Source organism: Salarias fasciatus, chromosome 9 (genome assembly GCF_902148845.1).
Source record: "Salarias fasciatus chromosome 9, fSalaFa1.1, whole genome shotgun sequence".
Classification (NCBI taxonomy): domain Eukaryota; kingdom Metazoa; phylum Chordata; class Actinopteri; order Blenniiformes; family Blenniidae; genus Salarias; species Salarias fasciatus.
In genome coordinates, this window is record NC_043753.1 from 9797556 (window position 1) to 9809920 (window position 12365).

Here is a 12365-nt window from a genome sequence, read left to right on the forward strand (position 1 = left end):
TACATATACAGTGTGGGGAAAACTAAACAAAACAATACTGGGTACAAAAAGCAGCAATCCAGCAGGAAAAAAATCTTTTTTTTTTTTTTTGCAGCTTGTGCTTTTGATTTTGACATTTCTGGAGGAATCCACCACCAATCCTCCTAAATTCAATTCAACATTAATTGTTTCTTTGCTTTTTATCCAGCAAAAAAGATGTTCATTGTTCCATTTGGTAATTCATTTAACATTTTTCATCATTCTCCCTTGTTTTATTTGACTGCTTTTAAAACAAAGGATGGAACATGATCTTGTTTTCAACACATTAACAGGTGTTTGAGACCTATCTACAATTGTTTTTAATGGAAAAAAAAAGCTGGAACTGAGAGTTGTTGTGATGTATTGATAAACATGTCAACATTTAATCATGAAAGTTGAAACTTTCACTCAGACACTGCAACTGTAAATAAAATGCATACAATGAGAAATGTGCAGCCATATGCCCTTTCCAGGATATTATATGGAAGAAAGATAAATGACATGTAAACTTTGGAGAGGGTTAATAAATGAGCAGCAGTGCTGAATAAGCTGGATCAGAGGATTTTTGTTTATGGCTTTTATCTAATGAAGAATCTTTTTACATTCAGTGTGAATCGGTGGAGTATAATCCAGGGAGCTGCTTGTTATCCAATATCAGAGGGATTCAGAGGGAGGTAGTCTGTCACGCACAGTGAGCCACAATCTCGGTTGATGCCCGGAGTAAAACACCTAAATGGCATTTTCCATTTCTCGTAAAGAGTTCCGAGGTGAGAAATGAAGCAGGTGACTTCAAATTGCACTTAAAAACAGCAAAAGTGTCAAACAACAGGTGCTTTTATATTACAGAGTGTTTGTGGACCTACCTCTGACGCTGCTTGATGCAGCAGAGGAGAATGTTCGACTGATCGATCAGACAATATAAGCTCAGTGTTCAGCAGTTTGAACTGAATTGAATCCATTTTAGGTGATCCAGTTTGATTGGTCCAATGCAATTCCACCAGTCTGATTCAATTAGTTTGATTCGAATGAAATTGGTGAGTCTGGTTTGGAACAAATTGATGAGGTCAAATCAGACTGATTGGTTTGTTTGGATCATCGTCATCGAATGGTCGAATCCAATTCAGTCAGTTTGAATCAGATCGGTCAGTTCAGTTTAATCGATTCATTTTAAATAAAATTCTTCAGTCCTGTTTGATTGATGTGCTCCGAATCAAATCGATCGGTCAAATTTGAATCAATTCAACTGGTTTGATTTCACTGATCTGATTTGATCATTTTGAATCAATTCAAGTTAACCAGTTTGATTAGATTGGTCGGATTCTATTAGTCCAGCTTGTTTGTTCCGATCAGTCCGATTCGATCAGCCTGATTTGATCGGTCAGAGTTGATCGGTTTTAAACAATTGGTCCAACTCGAGCAGTATGACCTCCATCGGTTCTCCTTGGCTCACACGCAAAGGAACGCATTCGAGCAGCAGAAAATCTCCTTGAAGGTCTTCCTCATCTCCTGGCTGCGAAAGGCATAGATGATGGGGTCGATGACAGAGTTGCACATGATGAGGATGAGGTACATGTTGAAGTGCGACATGAAGCAGGTACAGTAGGGGTTCCTGGGGCAGCTGATCATGAGGATGAGGTGGAGGAAGAACGGCGCCCAGCACACCACGAACACGCCCAGCAGGATGGTGAGTGTGACGGCGCCCTTCATGTTGGCGCGCTGCTGGATGGGTGCGTTGCCCGGCAGCGCCGCGATCCGCTTCATGTGCAGGCGCGCCAGCAGGAACATGTGCACGTAGAGCGACGCCATGAGCACCAGCATGGTGAAGAAGAGCGTGATGAGGCACACCAGCACCATGGGGCTCTCCGAGTAGATGATGAAGAGGATGCCGGACACCGTGCAGCACGCCCAGATGATGCCGATCACCAGCATAGCCCGCCGCACCGTCACGATGTTGTGGTACCGCAGCGCGTAGAAGATGGTGATGTAGCGGTCGATGGCGATGGCCAGCAGGCTGCAGATGGATGCCAGCAGCGAGCTGCAGATCATGGAGTCAAACACATTGTCCATGCTCCTGATGACCTCGACGTGGAGCGTCAGGATCCCTCCGTTGATCAGCGCGATGACGATGGTCTCGCAGGCGTTGGACGCGCTGACGAGCATGTCGGCAACCGCGAGGCTGCAGATGAAGAAGTACATCGGCGAGTGGAGGTTCTTGTTCTTGGCGATGGCCGCGACCACCAGGATGTTCTCCAGCAGGCTGATGATGCCCAGCGTGAGGAAGACCTCGGTGGAGATCAGCAGCTGCTCGTAGCACCCAGTCGACGAGTCCTTCTCCTCCTCCGGGAGGTTGTCACTGGTGGGCATGACAGTGGAGGTCTGGCTCCTGTTGTACAGCAGCCCATGGTGCTGCGTAGAGTTCATAACGCCGTCTCTTTAAACTCCCCTCTCCTCTGCTCTCGTCTTGTTCTCCCCGTTACTTATCCATCTAATTTGCATTTCTCAGATGGAGAACCCCCAATCCCTAGAAGAATTCTCCGCCAGCGTCGCTTTATCAGACTGTCTGTTTCTCTGCAATCCGGCGTCTCATCTCCACTCTGCAAGTTCAGGGAAAAGGGGGTTAAAGAAAAAAATCCACTTCAGAAGAGAAACGAAGCGGAGTGGCTGAGAGAGAGTGGGAAAGTGAGAGGCAGAGCGAGACTGAGGGAGGATCGGCGCTTCCAGAGCAACTGTGATCTCCCCGCCCTCGCCTCTATTTTTCTATCCCTCACACACAAAAACAGACACACACATACACACACACACACACTCCTGGCAGTCCTATCCGCTGTCTGATAGCACGAGGAGAGGAGGAGCAAAGACCGCAGCCACGCATGAATGGAGATTTTCACATGAATCAGACTTTTTTTGCCACAGATAATGCTCTTTCAGCGTCTTTAGGTGATGTTGATGAGACAGAAAACACTTCAACTGATCTACTGAAGGTCTGAGTGCATGAAAACTGTGCGGAGGCTGAATTCTGTGACACATAATTAGCAAAAACATATGTTTAAAAAAAAGTTCATATGAAAAGCTGACAGAGAAACTTCATAATATTAAAAATAAGATTAAACAGACTGCAGTGATGCTGGAAAAAACAAATAAAGAATAAAGAATACTGTCCATTGAAACAAATACGACAATGTGAAGAAAGAAAAACGACTTTTCTGAAACCCTGCACTGCATATGCATGCCACGGCTGTAGTGAAAAGAAAAGTTTCTTTAAAAGAAAACTGTACCTACGTGAGTGCATGGACAATGACAACAATGACTCCAGAGAGACATGGCTCCCAGTCCATATTCTCCTGGGAAGTGGTAGTTTTATAGCTGAGAGTTATCCACAATAGCAACCCCACTTCACTGTCTGTCTATATAAATGTCTGTATTCACCATTGTTAATGTTTATAGTGTGTTGTTGTCTGTGTGGCCTCACTACAAAAGCAACCGATAGCGCTGACTGCTAGTCTGGCATGCACACTACATTATCTTCAGCATTTCTGACATTTACGACAGATGTCACGGCTGTTGTGTAAACAGGACGTTTGTGTAATCAATGTGTTCCACCCCAACTTCATTTCCTTCATCAGCAAAAATTTAGAAATGAGTGGGATGACAGAAAAGTCCACCAGAAAAACCAAACAGGAAATGCTGTAACATTGCATGAGCGTTGAGACTGATTACAGGCGGTTTATATTGAAACCTACTGCACTACAACTCAAGCTCCGAGGATACTTAACAGGTGTTCAAGGTCTGACGTGACTGCGTTTCTCCATGAGACTCAACTCGTGTCACGGTTTTCCTTCAAAGCAAGGCTTAGTCAGTGCTGAATCATTTTATGTCAACAGTCGGCAGCAGCCCTGGACACAGTCACGGAGACAGTCAGGATGAGGAGGATTTTCAACTCAGCTTTGTTGTAGATGAATTTGACAGCGAAGTATTGAATGAAATGCTGTCTGGTGAGGCTAAACCCGACGACATCGAGTGAAAAATGAAGAAATTATGGGGGAAAAAGTCGATAATTTCTGTTGTGGTAGTTATTTGCATTCAGGAGATGTCACTCATGTCACCTAAAAGCAAAAACTCAACCACACATTCTGAGGAGCGCCACCGAAGGCAAAAAAATTGATCATCAATAATGAGGGTGTCAAAGTTTTTTTTTACCTCAGCAAAGTTAGCTGCAGTGCAAAGCAATCTGAATCAAAACGCTTTAATATTCATGAAATACAAGATTATTTGAAAAATGTTCACATTTTATGCACTTCCTGCAAAACACATTGTCATAAAACATTATTTCAGCAGATTTTAATACGCTTGCTTTACTCAAACTCATCCTCATTGGTTTCTTATGGCTAACGCTGTTAGCTAGCTTTCATAGCTACTGTCGCAGTGCGACCTCTACTGGACAAATCTAAAAACAGCAGCTCCATTTTATAAATACTTGCAGTGATACATGTTTGGTAATTTGGCCTAGCTGAGGTGATTGTCTTAAAATTGAGCAGAATGACTCCATTCAGTGTGCATTAAAAACATTATGCGTAAACTTTTAAACAGCTGTGAATTTTTCTGCAGAAATGAGAGTGATACCCCTTGAACTGTGTGATCTTGTGTTTGAGGCGTTCCCACAAAACATGATTATATCTGGCGGAATGAGATGTCAGCAGCTGGAGCTGGACGTCATTTATTTCAGACATCCACGGATTGGCCCCTCTAATGATCACACACTTACTGTACACCAACTGCCAAGAATTCAAAGCCATCAGTGCATCTGCTCGGGAAATTGACGGGATGCCGTTTCCCAAGAAATCGTTTGAGGATTTTAAAAAAATGCTTCATGTCAAACTCGTTGGGTGACAGTGAAGATGACACGCTGCGGGAGGAGCAGGCGGAGCCGGAGGACAGGCGAGACATCCAGGCAGGAGATCTGGGCTGAAGACATCATGGCTCTGCTGCAGTGAATCCTCCATTACTGCTGAATTTGACTGACAGAGCAGGAAAAAAGGAACCCAGTAGAATTTAAAATGAAAATGATCAAAGAGTTCAGAGTGTGAGAAACTTGGGATTTACATGAGAAAAGCAAGGAAATTATTATCAGCAACCTATGTTTTGTTTATTTTTTTGTTTTATTATATCCTATGAAATATTAGGAACTTAAAAAAAAATAGAGGCAGTGATTGGCGATATCCTCTGGAATTATTATGAAAATCACCATGATCATCATATCTGCAGAGGGTCAGAGTTTCTATTTAGTTTTTTAATGAGCTGCCTCAAACAAAAAACAAACAAGCACAGACAAAACAATCCAGCACACACACACACACACACACACACACACACACACACACACACACACACACCTTAAATACCTTACAATAACCTTCCACGGCTGAAACAAATTCATATAAAACAGCAGTTGAGTGAGCAAAATGTTTTAACAAACATCATATGAAATCTGGGATTAAATCTGCGTGAGCGATGGAAAGTGTCAAGTCAATAAATAAACACCGCAGGAATTCATCGTCAAGGTCATTTGTTCTCTTAATGAAGCACACTTTAGAGCAGTTTCCATGGTGAGTGTGTAGTGCAGTCACTTGATTTGTCCTCGTACCTCACACATGCACACACACACACACACACAAATGTCCCTGAAACATCAACCTTTTGAATTTATTTTTGAAATACCATCCATTACAGTAAAGAAGGAGGCGTCTGAGTTGAAAATGAATTTAGATCAAAGATACAGCTTGATGTGATGCATCCATTAGTGGTAATAACGAAAAGGGGAAAAAAGCCTCCCTGTGATCAGCATTAGCTTCTGATTCAATGTTGTCAAACATGTGATCCCCAACCTTTCGTGGAGGTTTGTACCAGTGAAAGTGCCTCTCGGATGGTGACAGAGAGATTGAAAATAAAGCTTTAGTCCATTTTTTTTTTCCAAACATGTTGTGTGTCTGAGCTGAGTGAAAATAGCATTGTTAAGTGCTGGTGTTTAAGAGGCAGAACAGAGCGAAGGGCGGCCTTTGGCAGGCTGACGTGTGCTTGATTCACAAGGTTTGAGCTTCTGCACACTGATTGTTATCAGTCGCTTAGCGATGCTTCGGCTCGGATAAGACTGATTGTCATCCTGAAAGCTACGTGTCGGAACTAGAAATTTTGTTCAGCTGCACGCCCCGTCACTATGAAGTTGAAATAACTTCCCGGAGAAGAAAACAACTCAGCAGAATTGATTGTAATCAACCACCAGTGTGAGATGGAGTCGTGACAGTCGCCCCTGGTCAGCTCGGACTTGCAGAATCCAAAGCTTTGCTTTGCTGTTGGAGCTGCGGCGTTCCAGCTGAAGGCTGCAGCTCGGCTGCACAGCAGCGATTACCCAGCAGCCTGCACCCGAGTGGACTCGGACTTAAGCATATTATTGAAAGCTCTGCAAACGGTTGGTTGGTCGGTTTGCTCAAAGCACTGTGGATTGAATCCGATTTAAAAAATAAAAAACAAAATAAAATTAGCAGAATAACAAACAATGGGACAAGTTTAGAGTCAAATAATTTTATGATAACAATACAACAGTCTTTGAAATGAAAACACAACTCTAAAACTACCAAGTCCTAGGAAAATATTGACTGGCAGTCGTGTCACTCAGGAGGCTGCCATTGTTCTTGCACAGAAAACTGTTAACAACAGCCGCATGGACAGTAGCAGTGTTTCAGAAAAATCACATTTTCCCCCTTTCCCTACAGAGAAGGTGTCGAAGTGTTTTTTTTTTTTTTTCAAAGTTTGACTTAACCGAAGATCAAAGTTTCTCTGATTGAATCTGACAGAAGTACTGTATGTCTGTATTTTTCACTGATTTCTCAGAGACAGAGAAACAAGAATTACTGTAGGTTTTTTTTAACTCCAATAATGTTGGCTCTGACTGCTGCACTCATTTCTGTCCGCTCCGTGCAGAGTTTTTTAAGTGAGTGGATTTGTGTCTGCTGGATGGATGGAGGAGAATTCATCGCTGCTCATGGAGGTCTCTGCTTGCTGCGGCTGATATTGACTGAAAACTCTGTAAAAGACAGAAAATCAGGCGTATATAACATACTCTGATGATGTAGAGCCCACGCTGCTTTTCTACAGGAAATTGTATTGAAGAGCAAAATAATAGCATCACTTATTTTAGTAACATATGGGCTCTGAAAAAATAAAAAAAATAAACTGAAGTGCATCCAGTCCCGACAAATACATTAAATTTGCACTTATCCCAGACGAAATACCGAGATGCAGTTCTCCTGAAACAGCACTTTGGATCTTGTCCAAGAACTTGAAGAGATTTCAAACGAGAAATTATTTGAATAAAGTGGAAGTGTGTTTGGAATATCAGTGTGTGTTTGCAATGCTCCGTCTGTTAAGAAACCAAATAATGTGCCGGCCTTTCAATTTGAAGTGTGTGTTGAATCTTGATTGCAATCTGTAGCTGAACAAGAAAGCACAATTCAGTTTATCTATCTATCCAGCCCTCTAGTGCAACTGGACAGCCAGATCTTTGTTGACATTGCTCAGCCTATCACATGAAAATTGGTGCACATTGATGTCATGAATAAATACAAATAACAAATAAATATGTGAATGAAATACAAAGAATGAACTTCCTATAATGGCGAATCAAAAACAAGAGCAGAGCATCCCAAGACCAAGACTTTAAGGGCCAGAGACTGAATCAAGACCACGATCTTGGGTACGACAATGTTTCTGTGGCCTAATATCAAAGTACTGGTCTTATAGCTGCCTCAAAATCTAGATGACTGCTCAGCCAGCCCAACAGTGCAGTTCGGATGATACATTACACTGTTTCTCCTCTTCTACAACCCATGAATGAGCGCCAGGCAGATTAACTTTGGTTCGAAAGGTGAAAGCGGGGGTCGTTTGATCGACAAAGTCTCACCGTGCCCACGAGCGTCTACCTCTTCTTGTCGATTGATCTAGTTATTTCATTCAATTTCTAGTTGTGCTTTTTTTTTAATCCTTTGTTTTTTTTATTTCTTGTGTTTTTCGATTTTATGTGGTGTTTAGTGACTTGTGGTTCGCAGTTAAGGGCCACCAAACTTTACTGTTGTCAACAAAAAGAGTGAGGAAGAGTGAAAATTTCTCCCTGAAGTCGTATTTTCTAAGATTGACTGAATTATGCACTGAGACTTTTGCATTCCTGCATTTGATGGATTGGTTGATGGTAAATTTGAGCCTTGATTGCATCAGTATGTAAAGTTCTGTGGTGTCAGGCCATTAAAAAAACAACTTTTTTTTACATATCCTCTTCTCATTAATGATATCTGTATTGATAAATTTGTCACTTCATTATTTTTTTTCATTGTTTTTGATAAAGAAGTTCAATAAAATACCAAACAAATCTCCCTCTCATAGTGGCCAAACTGTGGAGGGATTTGACCTGAGAACGACAGCAGAATAGTAACAAAATAAGAACCTAGCCGCAGCGTACCATCACAGCATGAAAATTGGTGGGATGTCTTGTTTTCCTGCAGGAAGGTAAATGGCAGATTTCTCACTTGAGTGCTCATGCCCGTCCGCCGGCCCACAGTCCGCGAGGGTCACTCCACTTCGCAGACCCTGCTTTCCTTCAGTCTTTTTTTTTTTTTCTTCTAAGAACAAAAACTGCTTTCTACCAGCCAGAAAAGTTGCAACACCTTTTTCTGAAGTCTGCTTGCAAGAAGAATAGCACGAAGAAAGAACTTTCAGAAACTTCTCCGGGGAGTTTTCCGTGCCGCTGCTGAGAGGATAATAACAGAGACCATTACTCTGAACAACACCCAGGAGTTTCACCAGAGGATCACACAAGATTTGGGGTTTTTCACTCGCTGTCAGGGAGCTTATTTGCTTTCCATTTGTCCTCAGGCTTTCTGCACAGCGTCAGGGCTTCACTTCTCTATTTGAATCTGTTCGAGCGCTGCAGTGTGAATTCCCATGTCACAGAATTTAAGTATTTTTGGGCTGTTATGCAATGAAGCCTCCATTTACACGACAATGTTTTCAAGTGAAAACGGAAACATTTTGTGTCTGCTTGCATTATATGTAAATTTGCGGCGATATTCCCCACTTAATTCTGACGGCCTTTTCAGTTCCAAAAAAAGGAAGGACAAAATTCACTTCCTAATGTCAGCTAGCAGCAGAAAAATATAATTTCAGTCGAGACATTTCATACACCTCGAGTTCACGGACCGCACAGCAGAAGAAACTTCGCCCCTCAAGAGGGTGCCACATAAACCAAAGTTTTTCTGATCCAAAGAAAAAAAAAAATTACATCACTTGTTTGTTGACGTCCATGATTTTCTCATTCAGTATGTACAGGCCTTTATTCTACCATTAAAAACAATAAAGCTGCTTTTTGACATCATGAAATTGTAAACAGTTGTGATGGTTGTATTGTGTAAACTTCTTTGTCTTCTTTTTAATGAACTGCCTGCTTTCCCCCTCGTTGACGTCAAAGGCGCTGAGAAACTCGACAGTAAATCACAGCTGTGTCCATAAAGCCATTACTATTATTCTTTTTGAAACACTCAAGGACATCAGAATCAGAGGCCCACACAGTTAGAAAGGTGCCTCTTGTCATCTATGAAGTTTTTTCACTTTAGTTTGGGAAGAATTTCTCATTTTGTGTGTTTTATTTTTCTAAACACATCCACATTACAGGCCCAACTTTAGTCTGTTTATTACTGTGCACTTTGATGGAACATTAGTCACTGACGCCAGTAGCTTTTTACATATTAAAAAATACACTCTGTCATTACAGCAATTCAAAATTAATCAGTTATTGGAGCAAGTCATTGTTTTTAGGAATGCATGAATATGAAGCACTGGAGTTACATGGTTAGTGGGAGGAAGATGCTCTATAATTTGGATGAGATGTGCACTCCTGCAGTAAACAGGAGGTTATCGAAATGGTAACCAAGCTGCTAATACAATGAATAAGAAGCTCAATGACTCTCTTTAGTGGATGCTACAGAGTTACTAACAGCCCTTAGAAAGGAAAACTATTCTTAATTTAGTCCTGCTAATGCTAGTGTTACAATATTTACACTTTATGTTTTTGTCAGCAGTTGATTCAGGTTTAAAGAGGTATTCTTACAACAAAACTAGCATGTAAGTTGTAAGTCATTCAATGAGAGTAATTAGTTACTTATGGGAGATTGCTGTAAAGTGGCTAAAATTTTTACTCCGTAAAGTCTCTTAAAAAAAAAAAAAAGAAAAGAAAAAGCATAATTTTTTTTTTTTAATCAACTTGGTTAAAAACTATTCATAGTGTCTTTATTTGTCAAACTTTGCATTTTTTCCACAATCTAATGCATACACTACATCACAATAATTCATATGCAGCACAGACACTGAATTAAAGTTCCTATTGCCAGTAGATATGGTAAAAAAGGTTGAAACGTCAAGCCCCAAAGTGGAAAGTAAGAATGATGCAGGAAAAAAAAAACAAAAAAACAAAAAGCAAAAACAAACAGGAACCAAACAGAGGTCTGACACTGCTAAGGCAGGAGGACATTCTCTCTGGAAGCAGTGGCCTGAATATTAAATGCTGAGAAACATCCAGTCCTTCAAAAGACTTAGTGAAGTAATGGATGGTCGGCCTGTGTTTAGATTGTTCCAATTGGACTTGGAATTTAAAGGCTCGTCTGCCAGTGACTTCATTTTGCCTGCTGCAGAGTGAGAAGATGTGTGAGGCATGAGAGGCAGTTAAAATATTCATTTAAAAAAGAATTATGATGTCTTTGAAGATTGAGTCATGACTGCTTCCCACTTTCATACAGGAAACAATGGTGACATTGATATTGCATTATAAAATAACTCTACAGGCACTGTTTGAAATAAGTGGGTGTGTATCAGAAGGGATTTAATGTATAACATCAGCATAGTCAAGCAAAGGTAATCATTGTTGTGTTGTACATCATTTTGTTGTCTGGAGATTCAAGAAGGTTACAGAATGATAAAGTACGTCAAGGTTGCAACTTAAATTGTTCATGAAAAACTGTGAAAGTTTGGGATCAAATACAAGGATGAAGTGTCCAATCCATCAATGAATCAGTGTGTGCAGGCAGAAGAGTTTCTCATCATCTTTTTATTCATTAATCTGCATTAGATGTGTAAATTACAGTATCATCGGCGTATAAATAAACTTGGAGGTCAAAATTTCCATCCATTCATTTTCTGTACTACTTATATCCTGTTCAAGGTTGTGGGACACATCTGCACATGTCACCAGTCCATCAACAACATCAATGTAATTCAATTTTTATACCTTTAACTAGTATTTCTATATATATTTTGAGCACCAAGGGAGGGTTTTGTGTGACATGCTGGTTTCAGAAATGTGCTCTCGATATGACGCTTTTACCCTGCGCTCAGACTCAGCGGCAGATCGATTCACTCTGCAGCAACAACACAGCGGATACACTTAAGAGAAACCGGTCAGGTTGACCTAAAGGATGCACACAGTCATCCTCAAGCACATGAATACACTCTGAGGGGGGAAAAAAAAAAACAAGCTTTTGTACACAGACACACAGAATACACTGCTTTAAAGATGAATGTTAAAGTGGCTGGTAAACATCGCTTCTAAATCACATTGTATTATATCACAATTATGAAGCAGTTACATATTAGATAATCATCACCTGCTCCTATGCTGTGTTTTTGTGTGCATTTTATATCAAGTGCATAATTAAATGTGACGTAAATGGGGCATGAAATAAAGATAGAGCATCCTTGGAACCTCTGCCACCCAAAGAGTCCACAATTTAATTTGAAAGTAATTAATTTAGAATCGTCGTCATGTTGATCCCTCCGAACAGACAGTGGCACTTCGCCGAGAGGAGGAACCAATTACAGAGAGCGAATGGTTGAACGCCTCTGTCGGCCTGCACGCTGGAATTAATCTTATCTCATTCTGCACCACCAGGGGAAAACAACACGTTGAGAGCTGTTTGTCAGCAAAAACTCCTTTGGGCTTCATCAACATCTACTGGAGAAAGCATTTCAACAGGTTGGATCCCCACAAAAAATGACAAGGATTTACATTTTTCTGTAAAATACGCTGAAAAATCCAGTGAAGTTTAAAATAAAATTGAATTTGAAAATGGAGCATTTATTTCAACTCTGCAATTTGAATAATAAAGCACCCTTTGGTTCCTGAAGCCTGACGTCATTATCAATTCATAGGATGGTTTTCAAACACTCTAATAAGGACACAGTGTGCTGAGAGGGAACCACCACCACCACCCTCCTCCATCCAATCCCCTGGCTTCATTATGACCCATTCATTA

At 40.9% G+C, this 12365-nt stretch overlaps 1 protein-coding gene across 1 annotated transcript; it reads right to left on the reverse strand.

The window, feature by feature from the left end:
• Nucleotides 1-1390: 1390 nt before the first annotated feature.
• On the reverse strand, nucleotides 1391-2513 carry mc4r (melanocortin 4 receptor). The gene has a single exon (XM_030099644.1). The coding sequence runs from the start codon at nucleotides 2437-2439 to the stop codon at nucleotides 1465-1467; it is 975 nt and encodes a 324-aa protein (XP_029955504.1). The 5' UTR covers nucleotides 2440-2513; the 3' UTR covers nucleotides 1391-1464.
• Between the last annotated feature and the right edge of the window lie 9852 nt (nucleotides 2514-12365).

Excerpts from the sequence above, each read along its gene's own strand:
- mc4r (XM_030099644.1), bottom strand. The coding sequence starts at position 2,439 with ATGAACTCTACGCAGCACCATGGGCTGCTGTACAACAGGAGCCAGACC.